This window comes from Pleurodeles waltl, chromosome 3_1 (genome assembly GCF_031143425.1).
Source record: "Pleurodeles waltl isolate 20211129_DDA chromosome 3_1, aPleWal1.hap1.20221129, whole genome shotgun sequence".
NCBI classification, from domain to species: Eukaryota; Metazoa; Chordata; class Amphibia; order Caudata; family Salamandridae; genus Pleurodeles; species Pleurodeles waltl.
The window spans coordinates 373,755,020-373,768,302 of record NC_090440.1 but is presented as its reverse complement, the minus strand read 5'-3'; the positions used below and the strand labels follow the sequence as shown (position 1 = coordinate 373,768,302).

At 44.6% G+C, this 13,283-nt stretch overlaps 1 protein-coding gene across 1 annotated transcript in view; it reads left to right on the top strand.

Moving 5' to 3' along the window:
• Positions 1-13,283, top strand: part of FSD2 (fibronectin type III and SPRY domain containing 2) — a 382,625-nt gene that overhangs the window by 268,261 nt on the left and 101,081 nt on the right. The window contains exon 9 of the mRNA XM_069222558.1: positions 423-579. Within this exon, the coding sequence (XP_069078659.1) occupies positions 423-579 (157 nt within the window). The remainder of the gene's footprint in view (positions 1-422; positions 580-13,283) is intronic.

Genomic DNA, 13,283 nt, shown 5'->3' with positions numbered 1-13,283 from the left:
TCATTGGTCTAATGTAGTAAGGGAAGTGCACGATTTTATTAATAGTTGACATGAATTCCTTGATAGTGTCCCCATCTCATGCAAGACAGAAGTAGCTGATATATGTAAGCCAGATAATAGCATGCTTCCGGTAGACTGAGATGGTGGGATCCTGGGCAGTGTTCTCCTGCTGCAACCCTATTGTTACTCCCGGTAACCGCACAATCTATCTCCCTCATGATCCACTGTTCTTTCCTAACATGCACAGCCTTTTACAGGATTTACCTTTCAGTGTGCAAATAATCCCTAGTTCCTAGTGAAGTTGTAGATCTGTTGGTGAAATTTGGTTCACTGTTTTACTGGTTAATTTTTTGGTTAACTGGAAGTACTTGAATGATAGTTTAAATAAAAATGAATATCATAGAGTTGTGTCTTTTTCCTAGCTCCTTCGCCTCCACTTATAAAATATAAGCAGTGCAGAAGCTGTGAAAATGCAGCACTTGTTTGCTGGGAATCTGGTGAAAACGTGAATCCTGTTGACTCATACACAGTGGAACTATGCAATTTAACAAATGAAGAGCCTGGAGATTGCATTACAGAGTAAGTGAACTGTTCATGAAAGAGTGTTGTATCTGGGTCAATGATAATATAAGATGTTTGAACACAGGTATATAAGTGCTTTTTACATTGGACATACTGTGATGGAATTGTAAAAGTTTCTGTAATATTAGGCATGCCATTGATTTAGAATCATTATCTAATATTCACTGCCACACATCATCAGAAGTGTGTAAATTATCTTGATTTGGAAATTACAACCAAGGATGGATGCCTCTACACTCCTCTGTATCAAAAACAGACTAAGCTGAATTTACTACTCATGTGTAATAGCCGCTACCTATTGGCCCAGAGGACTCTCCCTTTTGGTGAATTTTGAAGACCACACAGAAATCTATAGCTCAAATAGGATTGCTCTACAAGTCAGAGTCAATCTGCACACAACTTTTGAAAAGTGGCTATCCTTGTAAACTAGTAACACAGCAAAGAAAATCATGTTGAAACAGTGCTTCCTAAACTTTTTAGAACCATGACCCAATTTTTAGAACAACAAACTTGAACGACCCTCCTAGCTTTAATGGGCATAAGATGGGTGATTCGTTTAATATAACTAAAGTATTGTGTGGTAGCACACTATCACTTACAGACAGTATATTTTTAATTGAAACTTCCACTAAATTTGCACAGAGATACAAATACACTGTTTAACTATATTGCGCACAAATGATAATGTGTGGAAATCGTGCTTCAGTGACTATTTATCAAGAGGGCATCACCAAGTGAAGTGCCTTGATTTGCTATGATCATATTCAAATCTATGCTTTCATCACACTTCAGAATTTCAAACACAATGTGCTTCATTTTTGCTTCCTAACTGCTGAATGTGTACAGTTTATTTACAGGTATTAACATTTTGTTGTGTATTACAAAAAAATGACATTGTACAGCCTTTCCTTTCACACTCCATATACCTGAGCAAGACTCTCACATAAGAACAAGTTACTTATCCTCAATATCACTCTTTCTGCTAGACGCTCTATCTGACCTCAAATTCCTTACCTTTTGAATATTCCCTAGACATCAGTCTGGATCCGGAAACTTTTTAGCAGTAACTCTGTGCGCCAGAAGGTGGTGATGTGCAGCTCAGTACAGATACTGTTTCCCTCCGGAAATGACGTGAGGGGCCTCTATAGGAGCGAATCCCACATGCTGATGTCAGTTGCTTTCGAAACTGTTGGTACCCCTAGACACAGAGCCCCAGAAGCATATTGGTAGACAGTGTGCAGATTCCTAGACTTAGGATCTTGTTAATGGATACAGTCCAAATACAGAACGGGGAGAAGGAGAGGGTTGGTGAGGAATTTGTGGCTAGAAAGAGCATTACTGAAGGTAAGTAACTTGTTCTTCTGTTAGAAACTTCTAGCAGCAGATTCCTTACATTTTGAGTAAATACCAAAGCAGTATCTGTTTGAAAGTAGGTCTGTGAGTGGACTCAATCGGGAAAGTCTTGCAAGACAGAGCGGGCAAAATTCCCTTCTCAGCAAAGCTGGCCATCCAGAAAATGGTGCTTTGCAAACGTATGGAGGGACCCCCACGTAGCTGCCTAGCAGGTGTCTAGAATTGGGACTCCACATGCTTATAAAGGTAGAATGAGGATACAGGCCTTCTGGAGGCTGTTTTTTGGCCAGTGCGCAGCAGATCTTGATGCAGAGTACGATCCATCAGGAGATGGTTCTTTTCTGCACTGCCTTGCCTTTTCGCTCCAGAAAACCCCACTAAGAGCTCATTGTCCACTCAGTGGTCTTTGGTATGATCTATGTAGAAACTCAGCATTCTTTTGGGGTCCAAGCAATAGAATCTCTCCTCCTCCTAAGACGGGTGGGGTGGAGGACAGAATACAGGTGGGGCGATGGTTTGACTGACAGAGAACTGCATCATAACTTTCAGCTGGAAGGATATCCATGTCAGTAGATACAGATGTCTGGGAAGAAGTGTATGTGCATTGACAAAAAGAGCCTGAAGCTCTCATAAAATGGATACAATTGCTATACTCCGTCCCTCGGACAAAGGTCCGCACTGGCGGCCAAGTATCTTGCGCCTTCTCTATTCAAAGAGGGACGCAAAAAGGCTGCTCTCTTTCACCAGTACTTTTCGCACTAGCTATGGAACCACTAGCGGGGCAATTACGAGTGAAGGAAGTCGATGGGGGTATTTAGATGGGCGGACAATGGCACGTCACCTCCTTATACGCCAATGATGTTTTAATTTATGTAACGTACATTGCTGGAGCTCTACCTGAGTTATTCAGTATATTAGAACACTTTGAGAGGGTGGCGGGCTTGAGGGTGAACTGGGCTAAATCCTGTGCCTTCCCACTACGTAAGACTAGTAATGCTGGGCTAAATCCTGTGCCTTCCCACTACGTAAGACTAGTAATGTAGCGGACCTCCTGCAGACCGAAGAATGACTGGTTTGGGTCACCGGGACTTTCCGTTATTTGGTGATCAATGTTTATCACTCTGAGATAGACCTTATAGAAGGTAACTATGGCAGGGCCCTGTCCAACACTAGACAATCCATGACCTTTTGGACCCGCCTTCCCCTCTCTCCAATGGCTAGAGCTGCCATTGTATGCTGGGTTCCTCCCAGATTACTTTAGTAGTTCCAGGCATTACCGATTCCTCTGGGTAAATCCTGGTTTAAAACTGTATGCAGTTTGATTGCAGCACTCATATGTGGCTCGGATCGCAGGCGGGTATCTCTGCAGACACTCCAACTTCTCTCGATCGAGGGTGGTATGGCAGTGCCAGATAAAGAACGATATTATGTGGTGGCCCAGCTTCAATGGTTGATGCCTCGGTTAACCAGGGATCAACCAATGGAAGGAAATATGATGCGAGCAATGAAAGGGGATGGAGGAGTTTTAGGTTGGCTATCCTCCCAATAAAGAACTGGGATAACTGATGCGGACAGTGAAGCAGGTTTGGACAAGGTATATCCTGCCACAACACCGTTTGCTCCCTTACTCACCTAAACTCCCGATATGGGATGTGCCACAGTTGCAAGTTCTTACTTACATATATCATTTCAATCCCTGGAGGGTGACCGACCTCTATGCAAATTTGAAAGATACCTATGGTTTGGACGCAAGACAGTTCCTTGCCTATGCAGCAATACAGGTAGTGTTGAGAAACATTTGGAGATTAGGCCCTACAGAACCTACAACATATCAGGGGATGCATTATATTCTAACATGGGGCTCAGACAGGAGGCCGATCTCCAATCTTTACATAGCACTCAGGGAGACACATGGTACACCTCAGGCCCGTAATAAAACTAGGTGGGACACTTGCCTGGGCAATGATCTGACTGAACAGCAATGGAAGATGGTGTTAGAAAGGGTGCAATATATTTCCAGAAATGCTAGATTGAAATATACCTAATTCAATTATGTTCACCAAACTTATTTAACACCCCATCGTCCACATGGTATGTTCCTGGGGCCTCCCCCTCCTGTCCAAGGTGCAACCATGATGACGCAACCTTTCTGCATATGACATGGGAGTGCCAGTATTGCCTAATACATGGACACAAGTGGTGCGTCACATGTCGGATATTATAGATGTATGCCTTCTGCTAGACCCCCTTTTCTGTCCCCTGGGAATAACTTAGAGAACCGCACAAGCTAAACACTACCTAAGGTTTGTGGATCTTGCACTCGTATTGGTTAGGTGACTTATTGCCATGTCCTGGAAAGCAACCCAAACCCTAGTGTAGAGAACTGGCTTTGACAGGTGTCCCACTGGGCTGTAGCAAAGGCCACGGCATTGGAACAGGACCAATTGTTCAGGGGTGGCAGTGGACAAGTGACAATTTGGGACACCTACATTATGAAGTTAACTGATAAAATAGTACCCCAAGAGGGAGAGGGCACCAGCCCTGCAGGTTCACCCAAGTTAACAGAGTAACAGAAAGAGATATAACACACAGCCCGGTGCTAACGCCCCACACCAGATAAAATTGCATCGTGGCTACTGCTACTTACTATGTTGCCCAGGGGCCTGGTGTGTCGTTAGTCTCCAGGATTCTTGATGGAACAGACAAAATGCCCAATAGGAGTGTTTGACAGACCCTTGTTGTTCAGGGCCTGGAGGCTGCTGATGTCTGGGTGCTTGCCTGCGACCCTCTCTTCCTCCCCACTCCTGCCACAACCCCAGCAATCCCCCCCATTGGGGACCGTGGTTCCGGGTTGGGGGATTGCCAGGGTTCCCCCTGCAGCCCCGGTCCACACTTACCTGGCACATACTATAGGTTGTAATTTTTCACCAAGTTCTGTTCCCACCCCTATATTAGCCATCTGAATACCCTATGACAAATGTAATCAACAGGTTATGTCTAAATATGTAAGTGATGTTAGGGATCTATGACAAATATTTAAGATATGTCTCATCACAGAGGGCAGAAACATGTTGGCAATTGACTGTTAGATAGGCGACCCTATGAGTCCTTGCTCTCACAGAGGTGTCCCACTTTGTTTTTAATCACACCATCAGACACCATTTTTAAAAGTGTACTCTCACACAGGTGACTGTCTAGGTGTTTTTAAGTATACCTTAGGTTAGCTGGATCCCATATCTTTCCAGATTAGTTAAAATTTACACACTCCCTCTTGTTTCTTTAACAGTGAGGTTGAGTCCGCCCAGGTGGCACTGTCCTACCTGGGTAGGACTAGGTGGTCAAATGATGAAGCATGACACCATATAGTCTGTGAGACCACTTAGTCCGTAATGAACACTTTCCCTCCTCACCTCAACACATGACTCTCCACAGCATTTAACAATACTGTTTCACCTAGTAAGGTCTCAGAGCCACAGGGGATAACTCCCCCAGTTTATAGCTCCTTAATAATAAGTGAACCCCACACTCCTTTGTGTAATTTTGGACATATTTAAGATATACAGTTTTAGATGGTTAATGAAAGGTTTCTTATGAGGTGTGATACTGTTTAAGGCCAGAGCTCATCTACGTGATGTTGTAATTGATGGTAATATGATACAATGTTGTTACTGATACTCTGTAACCCCTATTGAAAAATATTTTGTGATACATCTAAAGATATAGTCAATGGCTATGTATTTGACGTTGTTGAAAAATGTATTTAAAAAATGTAAAAAAGGAGCCTGTAGCTCACTCACACACCGTACCAAGGTGATGGTGATGAGGAACATATCCTTGATAGTAAGGAGCATTAAAGGACAGCTAAGAAACGGCTATAACAGAGTACACATCAGGTAAGTCAGGAACAGATTAAGGTTCCATTGGGTTATGACAAAAAGTATTTTGTAAGCCTTACAAAAACGCATCACAACTGGTGACTTAAACAATGAGCGCTTGTAAGAAATTAAGTTGTTGTTTGACTGGCTTGTGAACCGTGGTCAAGCAGCTACCACAGTCCTTGTCATAGTAAGACACAAGCAAGCCCAAAATTAACCTGTGCCCAACCCCTTGGTAGCTAGACACAGAACAGTTAGGGGGTCATTCTGACCCTGGCGGCCGGTGACCGCCAGGGTCACCGACCACGGGAGCACCGCCAACAGGCTGGCAGAGCTCCCAAGGGCATTCTGACCGCGGCGGTTCAGCCGCGGCCAGAAAGGGTAAACCGGCGGTCTCCCGCCGGTTTACCACTGCCCTACAGAATCCTCCATGGCGGCGGAGCACGCTCCGCCGCCATGGGGATTCTGACACCCCCTACCGCCATCCTGTTCCTGGCGGGTCTCCCGCCAGGAACAGGATGGCGGTAGGGGGTGCCGCGGGGCCCCCGTAAGAGGGCCCCACAAAGTATTTCAGTGTCTGCACCTTCCCACTACGCCGGTTCCATTCGGAGCCGGCGTCCTCGTGGGAAGGTAGATTTGCCCTGGGCTGGCGGGCGGCCTTTTGGTGGCCGCCCGCCAGCCCAGGGCCAATCTCAAAATACCCTCAGCGGTCTTGTGACTGCGGAGCGGTATTTTGACGGGGGAACATTGGCGGGCGGCCTCCGCCGCCCGCCAATGTTAGAATCACCCCCTTAGTCTTAACTCAGAAGCAATATGTAAAGTATTTATGCAACACTTCAAACAGTCAAAACAGTTAAAACAAACCGTGAAAGGAACCTATAGCAGAGTTAGAAAAATAGAATATATTTTAATAAATAAAGCAAGACCAAAACAACAAAAATGCAATTAGTAGAACCAGAGATATACATTTTTTAAAGTTTTAAGTAAAAAATAGTGCCAAGAAGCACAGAGCACTGTTGGGAATATCTGGTCGCGCAGGACTGGGACAAAGTCACAAGTTAAGGCCGATCACGATGAAGGACCCAGGTAGGCCCGCTGACCACAGTACCTTAAATCCTGGTTGCAAAGCGGGACGTGTATCCTTGTCAAAGATGGGTTGTTTGGCCGAGGAGATGCATTGGTTCCAAGATGTGGGGAGACTGCTGTGCATGGTCCCGTTGCACTGGCGTCGAGGATCCCTTCGACAGGGCTTGCAATGTGAAGGTCACTGTGGGGGATTTGTTGCGCAGTTGAAGTGATGCGTTGGTTCTGATGAGTGGTGAGGCTGCAATGCAGAGCTTTCAACATCATGGTCGAGCTGCTGTTGATGAAAGATGCGAGGAACTGCTCCGGAGAAATGTCATGCAGCTGTGATTCCAAAGGTGATGCGACAAACCCAAAATGTGGTATGCAGCAGTAATGCAAGCCTTTGTGATGGGTCCTATCCATGCAGCAGGAGTGATGCGTCCAGTCTGTTCTACTCAAGAATGCACCACTCAGCCGAGGAGATACATTGGTTCTGCTTGGGATGCATTGCTCAGCAGAAGGAATGCATTAGTTCTGCTGGCAAGCACCTTAGGCCAGCTTCCAAGAGTACAGGACTGGGGTGGTACCACTAGGCAGGGTAGACTCATGGATGGCAGAGTCCAGGTGCAGACATAGGGTTGTTGGAAGTCTTTAATGTCCCTGAGACATCAGATCAGGATACCAGCCAACTAGTCCTTGGAGTCACTCTGGGTTCTAAGTTCAAGAGAGATGAAGGTCCAGTCCTTCTCACCCAGAGGGAAGCAGGTAGCAGGTCAGGACAGCAAAGCAGGAGTACAGCAGAATGCAGTCCAGCAGAGTGGCAGTCATTCAGCAGCACAGCAGTCCTTCTTCCTTCTTCATAGGTCCAGCTCTGTGCTGAAGTACTGGTGTCTGAAGGTCAGCGTTTACACCTTGGTGCTCTTATTCTGGGAAGTGGGGGAAACTTGTAGACAGTGGTGTTAAAGTGCAAGAAATTCCCTGCCTTCCTGGCCCTGGATCCAAGCTGGCTGGAGTGATAATACAGGGTCATTAAGCCCTTTGTGTGTGGACAGAACACAACCTATTCGGGTGTAAATGAGACTGTGTCCAGCTCCTCTCTCCCATACTGCCCTAGGTGGCCCATCAAGTCACACCTAAGCTCCCATTGTGTGTGACTGTCTAGGAGAAATACACAAAGCCCAACTATATACTTCACCCAGTCGTGGTTCTCTTTCCGTTTGGAAGTTACACTTATAAAATGTAATAAGGCAACTCCAGTGTTATCCAATAGGAGAGATAGGCTTTGCTGTAGTGAAAAACAAATTTAAGAGTTTTTCACTACCAGGACATGCAAACCTTGAAGGTAAATGTCCTACATTTTAAATACTTTGCACCCTTCCCTCTGGGCTGTCCAGGGCCAACTCTAGGAGTGACTTATATTTATTAATTAAAAAGTTTTGGCTTGGCAAAAGGTTTATTTTGCCAGGTCGAAATGACAGTTTAAAACTGCACACACAAGCTCTGTAATGGCAGTCCTGAGACATGTTTAAAGGGCTACATAATTTGGTGGTGCAATCAGTGCTGCAGGCCCACTAGTAGCATTTATTTACAGGCCCTTGCCACATGTAATGCATTTTACCAAGGGTGTATAAGTAATTTAAATATGCCAATTGGAAATACACCAGTACTACCATGTTTAGATGAGAGAGAACAAGCACTTTAGTGTTCAGGGATACTGACAGAGGACCTGAAGTGTGTTGCGCTGAGTTCCCTTACTCCATGGAGGCACCCATCCAAGCCCCCACCTGCTGAAACATTGACCGCTTGGGGTAGTCTGGAGCTCCACTGAGGCCCAGATCAAAGTATGTACTCTTGGGGCCTCCCTGGAATCCCACACTTTGGGCTGTGCTTCACCCATGACCTATGTAAAAGTGGATTCCAGCCCTTCTTGAGCCGCTACTAACTGTTGACACATATATCTGGGTGCCTTGTGGAGCTGTTTCATTTGTCAGAGTCACTGATCCAGGTATACTAATGCTCAACAGCACCATTATCAAGGGAAAGGGTTGTTTTTCTACCTGACATACACAAACTAAAATGGACAAATACACTACCATTGAATGAGAGGTGCATACAACTATACCTGAGTCACCCCTGAGCAAGTTAACTACTGAAGCATCCTTCACTGATGCTATACTCGAAGCAATTGAGTCACCCCTGCCATACTTAAAGGCCAAGATATGGAAATGTTGGGTGTCACATTGCCATGGCGACGTATGCACAACATGGTTGACAGAGTTTCTGAATAGGATGCAGTCTCTGAGTTGAAGACTGCTATGCCCCACTTAACCATGGCATCCACAGTTCTGGAGGAACACGCTGAAGATGCTGAGGGATGGGCAAGGAGAAACTACCAACAATTCATATGTTTCCTTGAGGGAGATGAGGATGCGGCCCCTGAAGAATTACCACTCTTACTGTAATTCCTACTCTCATACATTATATGGAACTTAGGGCTACAGATGTTTCTAGAGTGGAGTACGGGGAGGGGGTGTGTTGGAGGGGGTTTGGGATTAGTAGATCTGCAGGTTGTATGTTAACTAAGTTCCGTTTCAACTCACAGTGCTTGTGTAATCAGTAGTTTATGTCCCAAAAGTATCCTGCTGTATCCCAGGAGGTGCTCCTGCAGTATACTTTGCACATTCTGCCCTAGGGCCCTCTAATGGGATGACACCACCTTTCCTGGTACTGTGTCCCACATGGCCGTCTTTAATGTGATGTTCTGGACATTTATCAGTCTCAATGGCCATATTAAGAGGGGTGCATTCTTCAGATTTGCCAAACACCACTCCCCAAAAGTAATGTTTTTTCAGCAGGTCCATTTGCTTAGCTCAAGATGCCTCTTCCTGGGGAAATTTGGTTACAATAGGATGTTCCACGCTCACCATACCAGGGGCTTTAGGGGCACTACTATGCTACCGCAAAAAAATCTCCCCCCTTCTCTCTCAGGTCACCACTGATGCCAATGTTTGTGACAACAGAGGGAGGGCAGGATGAGAAGCAATATCATTTCATTAAAGCCTACACTCCCCCAAAGCTCCCCAGAATGTCCCCTTAATGACCTGAAGAATGTAGTGACAGAGTGCCACAAGGTTGAAATATTTTAGGGGGAATTTTAATGTGATCATAAACACAAAATAAGACACAACCTGTGGCCCGTGCCATTGGGCCTCATGAGAGCACTGCCATGGCTGACTCAACTGGCTCCTTGGAATTGGGTGATGTATGTTTGGTTGAGCACTATGTGCTAACGAATATACCCACATCTTAGCTACTAACAAAACAATGCCCAGAATCAAATAATTTTTTTCTCCTAGTTGGACACTTGCCACGCACTACAGCAGTGTCCATCCTCCCGTGGGGGAAAAATATGACCACTCAGCTGTGGTAATTTAAATTGGGGCCCCTTTGGTAGGGGAATGACCCATGAGACTGAATGCATGGCAACTTGACGGATGTGCAGCTCACTCAATTAATCATACAAGAACTGAACATGTATTTCAAACTCAACAAAGACAGAGTGGAGCCTCCTGGCATGTTGTGGTAGTAGGGTAAGCCAACCTGCTTGGCAAGGCCAAAACATTCCTGAGAGTGAAAGAGAGAAAAAACAATTTATCTCTGACCTGGAAGTGAGAGGTCTTGCACTGAAACCTGAATATCTCCCCAAGCGTGAGGAGGGGCTTCAGTGGGAACTAGCATCCGACAGAGCAGACATGGGACTCCTTGAAACTATTTTCCTTGGACAAGGCTAGGCAGCTCTGGATTGCCTCTACCAGGCAGGTTTACAAACTGGGCGACAAATCTGTAAAACTACTTTATTGGCTGGCCCATAGGGACACTGCTCGGGGCGATTCCACATGGGAGGTATTTGGATGTGAATGTGGTCAACATAGCTGTAGGGACTGCATCTGACTTTGACTCTTACTACCAAACACCTTACACACAAAGTGGAAGTTTCGAGCTGTGAACGATCCACCCCTCTTATTGATGATCTGCCCTTGGAGACATTGTGCTTCCAACAGAAAGAAAAGTTAGAGCAGCTTATTGTGGTGAAGGAGAATGAAGTTTCTATTAGTAATTTGCTTCCAGGCAAAACACTGGGACCGAATAGGTTTCTACTCAAATACTACAGTAAATTAAAGTCTCTGTTCTCTTCTCACTTATGGTGTATGCACCAAGATACAACACAACAAGTACTCAGGTCTGTCCACCATCATTGCATGATGCTGCTGGGCTGGAGGATAGTAATCTCTCTTTTGCTCTTAAAACAGGTGTCTGTTTTAGATGAAAACCTTCCTCCATCCTTAGGTGGCATGCTTCATCATAGGGTTCCTCCTCACACCTATGGTGTGATGAGGCTACAGTTACCTTGAGAGGAGGGAGCTCTTTGGATTGGGCAATTCCTATCTGAGTTCAAGGTATGGTTGGTGGCACAGAGTGCAAAAAAAGAAGGGAACGTGAATTAAAACTATCTCTTGGTGGAGCACCACTGGTTTATGATGTGCACAAGAGACAGGATTAAGGCAAAGGCAAAGGGAAGAACTTCAGTCCTTGTGAGAGTGTGGTCAACGTTGCTTCCGCCCTTCTGTTACCCTTTAGTAGGTGAGTGGGGCATTTGTCAGGGCATATGATTAGTCACCCTGGCCTAGCACAATCATTACCTGCTAAAGATAATTCTCCTAGCACATAAAAGGAAGACTGCTAGGTTTCTCTCATTCCTCCCACAGTGGGTGAGGGTGTTAGGAGTTAAACAAATCTGTCAGAGGATCTCTGATCTGTGAGTGAAAATGGAGAGCCCCACCACAAAATCATTACGCATACAATTATCAGTACTTTACAACAAATTCAAGTTTAATATGTGCTATTCTCCTACATATGACTGAAGTAAGAACTATTGCCCTAACTTTTAATAACTCATGGAACAAAATGGATAGACGGGCGAAAAGTAAATGCATGCCAGTCATATCTGTTCACACATTCCCGATTTACAACACAGTTAATTTAGAATATCTATACTGAATCATGTGAAGCCCATACTTTATATTATCATTAGGTCTGAAGTTGGAGCCTCATCTTTCAGAATTTTTCTAGCAGCTGGTACATCTGCTTTGCCCTCCACCTCCCACTAGTCACTTGCATCCTTTGTACCTTTTTCATATTTGGCGGTTTATTGAGCAATGGGGTTTTGTTCACACTCTGCTCCTGTATTTGTTACACAGGATCGTAAACAATGCTTTCAATCAGATTTCAGGAAACACGTTGAAGCTGCAGCTATTGTATCTTTCCATTTCTTTTGATACCCACCCATGCAAGGTTGTGTACACCTGCAGAGCAGAATCCCAGCTACCACAAAACGTAAAATACTGCAGAGTGTACAAGCCCTTTCCATGGTTGAGAAAAATTTGCAACATAAAAAGGTGACAACTGAGTACATAAGTACATATAATGAATCAGTCTGTCTAAGGCTGAGAGCCCCGTGTTTATTGAAAATGTCTGTCTTCTAGACCCTAAACAACTGGCATACACCAACATATTCACTACAGGAATATCAGCAATGCTGCGTTACAGCAAGACCCGTGCTGTATGTAAGGTCATATAAACATATAATAGACTTTATGTCACATGCCATGCAGGAACTCAAGTTGATCATTATAAAATAATCACCACAGTTGCTTTTAATGCTACAGCAACCAAATCCCTAATACAGCCTCTATAACATGTGCCTTTTAGCGCGCTACATACAGCGCAATTTACTCTGTAAACCGCTGCCCTTTCATCAGTCTCACCGCTCAATGAGAATCAAACAATGACAGCTTGAAAATAACCTCTTGTCTAGAAGGTAAACTAAGTAAAAGGTGCAAGAAAAAGTCCAGCAAAACGAGTGTATTTGTATTTCCTGCCTTTTTTCATTGTTGGAAATAAGTAAGCCAGTTTTTCAAAATCACACCCTAACAAAGCAATTCTGTAAAAACAGAAAACAACTAAGACAAGAACATTATTAAACAAAGAGATCAGAGAAGGCTAAGCTTTGCTGCTGTTGAGGAGAAGTCTGGTTTTCATGTTGATGCTTTTGAGAGTCACATCATCACAATAGGACCAGTGGAAGCAAATCAAACCCAGCAGAGAGAAATAGTAATCATAGAAACATCTACTCTAGATAGCAGAGAAGAATCTTTGTCAGCACTCTGTTTAGTCACTTTAAAGTGGAAAGTAGGTCCTTCTGCCCTATAATGCAAGAGAAATCCTATGCTAAAGAAGATATGTACTATCAACGTAGCAATACACGTACTGGTACTTTGCCGAGGAGCACCACCATATTGCTACTTCTGGCATCCTTATAATTACAAACGATTTCCTCCTATGGAAAAC